Source organism: Amblyomma americanum, chromosome 9 (assembly GCF_052857255.1).
Source record: "Amblyomma americanum isolate KBUSLIRL-KWMA chromosome 9, ASM5285725v1, whole genome shotgun sequence".
In the NCBI taxonomy this organism is placed as follows: domain Eukaryota; kingdom Metazoa; phylum Arthropoda; class Arachnida; order Ixodida; family Ixodidae; genus Amblyomma; species Amblyomma americanum.
The window spans coordinates 106,209,630-106,217,398 of record NC_135505.1 but is presented as its reverse complement, the minus strand read 5'-3'; the positions used below and the strand labels follow the sequence as shown (position 1 = coordinate 106,217,398).

The 7,769-nt window shown below is 44.0% G+C and overlaps 1 protein-coding gene across 1 annotated transcript; it reads left to right on the top strand.

The window, feature by feature from the left end:
- The first annotated feature begins 3,684 nt into the window (after nt 1-3,684).
- LOC144105298 (uncharacterized) lies at nt 3,685-5,898 on the top strand. Its single transcript, XM_077638438.1, has 2 exons — nt 3,685-3,718; nt 5,329-5,898. Exons 1-2 carry the CDS (start codon nt 3,707-3,709, stop codon nt 5,683-5,685), a joined length of 369 nt encoding a protein of 122 aa, XP_077494564.1. The 5' UTR covers nt 3,685-3,706; the 3' UTR covers nt 5,686-5,898.
- Nucleotides 5,899-7,769: the final 1,871 nt, after the last annotated feature.

Below are 7,769 nucleotides of genomic sequence, written 5' to 3'. Positions count from 1 at the left end.
CTGCAAGTAAGGAATGTGCGTGCGGCACAGTGCTAGGTGTCTGACTCCATTTAGCCGGCGTATGAAAGTTAAAAACCGTAACGTGCGCACCCTACGAGGAAGTTACGGTACGCGTTAACAAGGCGGGGCGCTGCTCCGTTTCTTCGGAAGAGATGCTTGTGTCCGCTGCGTTCTTCGGCGTGAGAGCTTGGTATAAATGGCTGTGGTCACTTTTATTTCACACACTTTCGCCCAATCCCCCCTTACCGGCGAATTAACCAATGCCCTTGAAGCAATCCAAAATCGCTCCGCACGTTTTATTCTTGGCGACTAAGGTCGTCTATCAAGCGTCACACTTATGAAAGAAACTTTATCAATAGCACCTTTGTCGATGCGCAGAAAAGTTTCTCGTTTGTGCCTTTTGTTCAAAATTTACCACGCCAATCCAATTCTAAAAAATGAACTGATCACGTCACCCACATATGTATCGTCGCGCATCGATAATCCGTGCAAAGGAGGCATCCCCCACTTCCGCACTACATCCTATCAATATTCATTCATTCCTAAAACAGCAACAGAGTGGAATCGTCTGCCTGCCGCGCTGGTGATTAATAACAATATCGAGCTATTAAGGAAAAACCTATGTTTGCATTATAACGCATAGAAATTTCTTACAACTCATTTAGTTTCACCGTTTTCAGCTATATTGTTGTGTGTTTTATGTGGTTTCATGTCGTCCTTCGTTTTTAACGACAAATACTGACGAGTGTTGCCACTTATTAGCTATGTTTCCCATGCGATGTCAGTACTTTTTGTTACCCCGCGTTACCATGTGCTTTTCGGACTTCATTAATCCCCAGCTCACTCCTGTATTCAAATTTGTCTGTTCCTTTCTTCTTTATTGTTGTTCGTACTGTATCACTCCCCTCTATAATGCCCTCTGGGCCAAGATGGTAACTGAAATAAATAAATAAATAAATAAATAAATAAATAAATAAATAAATTTCATGATTTCGAAGCGCTCAAGCCTAACTATATGCAGCGAAGCAGTTTTCCAGCTTTTTGTCAGCTTTCATAATTTCTTTAATTACTTGTTTCTTCAACATGAAAGGCTGGCAGTGCAAGCATATCTGTCATAATAGTTACGGATAACAGTTTCTCTGACCCACCGCTAACGTGCTTTGAGTTCTTGTCAATAGATGGCGCCACTGTGTGCGCAACACTTGTGGGACGCTACGGCATGGCAAACCAAATGCATTGTGTTTGGGCCATTAACAGCGCACGGAAATCACTGAGCTTACAAGCGAGGTTACGAGCACTGCAGTGCAGTATCAGGCGGGTGCAGTCACGCAGTTTTTTTTTTTAAATTTCGGCTACTTTAATCTTTAAACGTCGAAAAAAACACGTAGAGCATACGTCGCTGCAAAAAGCTATATCGGTTCTTGCTTAACCCCTTTCTACCCCTTAATAAAGCACACCCGACCCCGTATTCAATACTAAATATTTCGCCTAAATAATCTCAACTGATTAACAAATTAAGCTCTATTTAAAATCAGGTTCGCAGCGCCCTCCATAGTGGGACGCAGAATGTGGTTGGTTTAATCCAGCTGTGGTAGACCACATTTATTTAATCCTTGGGTATAGTTATGTGTAACACTTTGCATTTATTTGCACCCAATACCTAAAACACAAGAGGTCAGGGGTTCAACTACTTATGGCTGCTCATCTCATGGTGCCAACCCCGTCCACATTAACCGATAATGTACTGCACCTTCGCTTAAACAGAGCACGCCGTCATAGGGCTCGGCGGGAGTCATATCGCTCCTTTTCATCACATATTGAATTTAGCCAGCTTTCGGCAGACGCCGTACAGCGGCTACAGAACGCATACTGGATCCGCGCTAAAGAAAACACGGATGTAGGTGGGAAACAAATTGGGCAGAGCCTTCCTACGACCCTGTTTTCTTTTGGTGGTCCCAACATGCACTCTAATCCTAATGACCAAATTGCTCGCCTTTCTCTGCATATACGCTCAACATGAGCACTGGCAAAGTTTTTATTTCTTAGTTCCCGAAAATTATAGAAGTGAGAAGTTTTTTTAAGAGTTCAAGGGCGCGGTGTGTTTTTGTTTGAAGTAGAACCAGTATGTGGCGCATTCTTGTAGAGCGCGAGAGCTTGCGCTATCAAAAGGAGGTTCCTCGTCCGCGACCATGGTTGGGTAGGCGCTGGTTAGCGCTGTGAACGTCAGGCCACATTTAACACAATTACCTTCGGCGAAGTGTAAGGCGAGGAAGCCGGCGCTGTAGCTTAGTTGGACGGCTTGTGTCTTTTTTTTCTTTGTCAATTTTTTTCTGTAAAATGTACATTTAATTTCTTTCTCAATCTATCAATACAGAAACATACGTTGCAGACAGTTTGCGCATATGAGCAAGGAGGCTTAAAAGAGCGTTGGTTTAATTATTATTTTCCTATTTATATGCGCCCGTCATTTGCGTTGTCGGACTTCGGCACCTAAGCAATTTTTCACAGAGCTTTCCTGAATTCTCAACCAAACACGTGCACCAAGCTAATCGCTTACAATAACTTAGCGTTTGCAGTTGAGCTTTGCGGGTTTCGCTACTGCTCAATTGCACACACTAGAGAAAGGATGCTAGTCGCCAGAGTGAAAATCTTGAATTGCTAGATCCTTCTTAAAGACCCTTACAGCCATGATCTGTCCTTACGTCATTAAAACTGGAAAGCGATTTAAGTCCTGTATAGCAAATTGGACAAAGCTTGGACAGGTCAGAATAAGCAACTAACAGAGCCTGTTTAAGAAAAGCGTCATTTTAAATCATGTGCCTTTTTGTTAATTTTTTTTGCACAGCTGGCCGCACGGAAAGCATGGAGTGTAAGGTAAAGCGATGAAACTACTTTTTAATGACATTGTTTATAAACGCATTTCAGTCAAGCCTCCCTTTTCTTTTCTGATGTCATTGCTTTATTGAAACTTTTTTCTTCTTTGCGGTTAAGCCGTCACTGTTGGGCAGTACAAGCGCATAGTTGTCTTCCTCACTAAGTTACTGTGACGAAAGAAAAGTATGTTGCAGATGCATAGTATGAAAACAACACTGTAGTTTAGCCCAAAATGTCCAAAGGAGAGAAAAGAGTCCCAAATTTTTACCACTTTTAATTTCATTCCGGTTGATTCCTGCACGAATGAGCAACCCCTGTCTTGTGAGTTGGGCGTTCTTCATGCAAGGTGCCGAGTGGCAGTTGATTAGAATGCATTGGTATTTTCTTTCATTTTGAAAGCATACCGTGAATAAACAAAATGGTAGCCCCAATTTGATTCTTTACGCACATTTACACATGCTTTGCATGAAATTAACAGGAATTGCGCGTTCATGATGGACCATAATCACGGTATCGACGCGGATAGACTTTTCAGAACTGCCCACTTCCGAAAAGGTACACGCGAGAACACTTAAGAACGCCGCGTTCTCGTCATGCCTGCATATTCCATCATATTTAGAGTGAGCGTGAAGAAGAAATTCAGCAATTATCGCGGCAATTGTTCGCCAAGGAATGAGATCGCGAAGAGGGAAACGACTTCCTCCGTTACACACACGTCATGACGGCGTAACTAATAGAGAAAGAACTGGGAAGGGAGACAGTATATAAGTGCCCACCAGCTCAGGCTAAATCGCCACATCTCTCCTGGTCTACAGCCCGCTACAACATCGCCATGAAGACTCTGGTATGCGCTTTGTCTGCAACTGCTTGCTATCCGTTGAATCTCGCTGCGTATGGGCTTAAAAGAACGTCGCAATTTGAATTTTTAGATGCGAAGTTTTGCTGTAAATGCTTTCAAATGTGATTCCCGGCATTACCGAGATTCGTGAAAAATCCTGAGGCTCGTGTTGCTCCGGAAGTGGCATAGTAAATCAACATCCTGGTGACTCTGGGAAACTATTTAAGATGACGAAAGCAATTGTGTGCACAAAATACAAAACAGTGGGCTTTGCTGCACTTTAAAATTCTTCTAGATGGTGGTGCAGTGCAAGGACCAGTAATGTGTGACCCGAAATGTTTGGAAAAAAGTAAAAATTCTACTAGGGTTTGAAACAGCTCAGTCATGCTCCAACGCAAAAGTCCACTTCTTTACATGGTGCATTAAGTATATGCTTTCTCAGACGGAATAAAAAATTTTTAGGACGCCCATTTATTGCATTTCCTTTTCGGCAAGACTTACGCGAAGACCCACAAAAATACTGTTGAATATTGCGGGATGTCTTAGCAAAACGCCTAAGCGCGTAAATGTCACAGACCACGTTATAAACAGCTGTCAGCAGTTTATCTTTGAGGCATTTTGGCCGCGAGCAAAGAACTAGTGACAACTTCTCACAAAAGCATCACGTTTTTTTTTAAATAGAGCCCTCAAATGGCATAAAAACGCGACTAGTCTTGCTTGCTTTCCACACGAAAAAAAAGTGAACTAGAAGGACAGCGGTAAAAGCAAGAAGTAAAAGAAATTGACTGCATCACCTTTTCTTTCAGTTCTGCTTAATTTAACATTCTTTGCTTCGAGCCAGCTTAGGCACCAGAGCATATTAATATTCCTCTTCCCCTTTATTGACGCCTCTGATATATTTGCTTTTGAATCGCAAAGTGATTTTTCTCATTTGAATGGAAATGTTTTATTGGGTTAAGCTTGCCCTGTAGGGCAGAACCACAGGGGAGAATCCGATAATAATTACCTTGGAAAACAAGCGAGTGATAATGACCTCGCTCAAATCAGAATTTACAGACCCCTAGAACCCTTAACAGGCGAACATAAGGACCGTTGCCGCCGATTCTTAGGAGGGTGCTTTTCCTTGCACGAAAGCAAGCACCAGCACTATCTATAAAGTCCTTCCGGAACAAAGAGGTCTTCTTGTATGCCTAGTCTTCCAAGACCAGTCATCCAAGAATCGCTGACAGCCGCCTTCTCTCATGAATGGAATCAAATTCGAAATAGTGTTTATTCTTCCGATAATTCATGTCCCGTGTATCAGAGGGCCTCATGCTGGAGAAGCTTTCTTAAGATATAGGCATGGTCTTTGTCGGACGTTTAGAGGTCGGGGGGTTTCCTTTTAGCCAGTGCAGTGGCTCTTCTGCATAATTCCTGGGATTCCTACTAATTGGAGGGGCCAGGACCAGAAATCTTTACCTTCAGTATATTCGGAACGCCTAGGAAGCATGCAAACGTTATGGTGTGGCTTGGAAATAAACCCCCGGTGCTCTAAACGTTTGACAATGTTGTACGTGCTGAGCAATAAGGATGTTTTCACTGATTCAATGATTTTTGTTGCTATATGTTGCCCACAGATTATCTTGTGCCTCGAGTCTGTTGTTGTCGCTTGTGCTATGGCCGGAGGTCTGGGAGGCTATGGAGGCGGCTACGGTGGGGGCTACGGAGGTGGAGTCGGAGTAGGCAGCAGCGTGACACTACTGCGCGGTGGACCGGGCTTCTCCAAGGCCGTGTCCGGGCCCGTATTCGTCGTGAGGACGATACACCACGTGGACCAGGTGCAGCGAGGAGGCGGCATCGTGGCCCACAGCGGACTCGGAGGCTATGGCGGTGGAGGGGGATTCGGCGGAGGTCTCGGCTACGGTGGCGGGATTGGATACGGAGGAGGAATCGGTGGTGGTCTGAAGTACGGCGGTGTTGCTATCAAGGGCTAGCTGTGTATTTCTATACTTCGCGTTGCGAGAGTTTTGACTGAAGACGTTGGACAAACTGCTGGATCATGTGGTTCAAAAAAGCTCGCCTACAGTTCCTTAGAGAAGGAAATTTTTGCAGTTTTCTTCGTCTTCAACATGTGTCCTCAGCAAAGAATACTCTGAAGAGACTCGTCCTGACAGGTACCCTCTACGGAGCCTTCAAATAAATGTTGGAATGAGAATTTCGTCATCATTTGACATCTTGGTTACTGAGATTATCAATATGCCTGCTTCAGTTGCAAGAATGTTGCGGTGTAAATATAAACTAGCTCCCGATGATAGGAAGGGGCAGGGTGATGAGCTGGTGTGGGCAAGTAGAAAATATACCGTTATCCTTTTAGTTGGCCATGTTCGAAAATTGAAGCATGTGCAACTTCATTATTATGCCCTTTCAAAATAGACCCTTCTTCGAAATTTTTGTTTTCGCTTTCCGAATCATAATTGCGGAAACAATCCCAACTATAGGAATTATTATTGTCGTATATGTGTTGAATTAATACCGCTAAAAGGATATATTTTGGGCGTTCCTTGTCGATGTCGAGTGTTTGTGGAGCCTTTGCTGGGAAAAAGAAATGTTAAAATGAAATGCACTTAACAAAACAAAAGTAATCACAAGTAGTTGGCGGTTTAATTAAAAAAAATATGAAGCTTTATACCCTGTTTGCATTTCACAAGGCGTGAATTTTACGCAAATGCTCCTTGTATGGAAACCTGGCGTTTGGCAATAACAAAATTCAAATACAGCTGATACCTCAATCTTGGAGTCCCGCATTACGATGATTGGTGGAAGCGCTCTCCCATTCAGATTATCAAATGTGTGGGCAATCTTCGACTGTTATGGGGCACTGCGCTGGTTCCCAGCGTCCCAAATGAGATCACAATATCGTCAACCTCAAAAACTTTATTATCAGTTAGAGGAGATTGGAGCACGCAATCTCTCGGGCCGCCGCTGGCCCCACTGCACTCAAGCGTTTATGTTCCTGCGGTCCATAACGCTGGCAGTTCAGTCGGTAACGATGATCTGCACAACCGGGTCCTCGGAGTAGCAGGGGCTCCCAGAAGCAGGGGCTCCCAGGTCTTAAGGTGCTCTAGACCACGCGGGGAAGGATCCGCCAGGCAATGAGAAAGGAGATGGGGAGCATAAGCGACAGGTCTGGGACAGACAGTAGAGGATGAATTGTGTGAATTGAATACGTTGCATATCTTCGGAATGTGACCAGCCGGCTACAAGTGGCGTCTGGGAGGAGTTTCGAAGTGTCTAGGACGTCTCGCGACTATGCGTCCCACCCAATGACGCCAACATTTGACATAGCGAGAGGCGAGGGGCATGCAGGGGGCCCTCGTGTACCATCACCACAACTCCCCTCCCCTCCACCCCCATCCCTATAGTGTTCAAGTGGTCACGGGGTGAAGTCATGCATGGCTCGTCCTAGGACGTGCCTATGTTAGGTAGTTTGTAAAATCTATTGCTCCTGAAATGCGTTCCTGCCTACCACGGCTTCCGCAGCGCTGAATGCTATAAAGCTCGCATGGTGAAGGGAAACTTGATTCAAGCATAGGGCTTTTCTCTATAAATGGCGAAGGCAGCTACACAGTTGTCTACAGATAGCAAGAAGAAGAAACTTGTACTGCAAAGGCAACAAAAGCTGTTTCAGACGACATTACTATTGTGTATATGCGAGACGCCAAGATTCAAAAATGAAGTGGAAAAAAACGTGTTTAGTCATTGTAAATGTGGCTACATTTTTTCACGCTTCTTTTAGAAAGTGTTTGTGAATTGCGAGTACGATTTGTTGTCTTCGAACTAATGCTTCATAGTGCAGCGTTCAACACGTTCAACACGTATCTTAACCTCATTTATGGGAAATAGAATAGGAGACATTTACACACCTCTGGGAAGACCCATATTAGGTGTTACATTAAGCGCAAAAAATGTTTAAGGTTTTATAGGTGCGTTTCTGTAGGTATTATATTTGCTCCCGTGTGGTTTCGTGTTTCTACTGGCCAACGGCGAAGAACCAAAAAAATAGGTTGATGTTAAAATA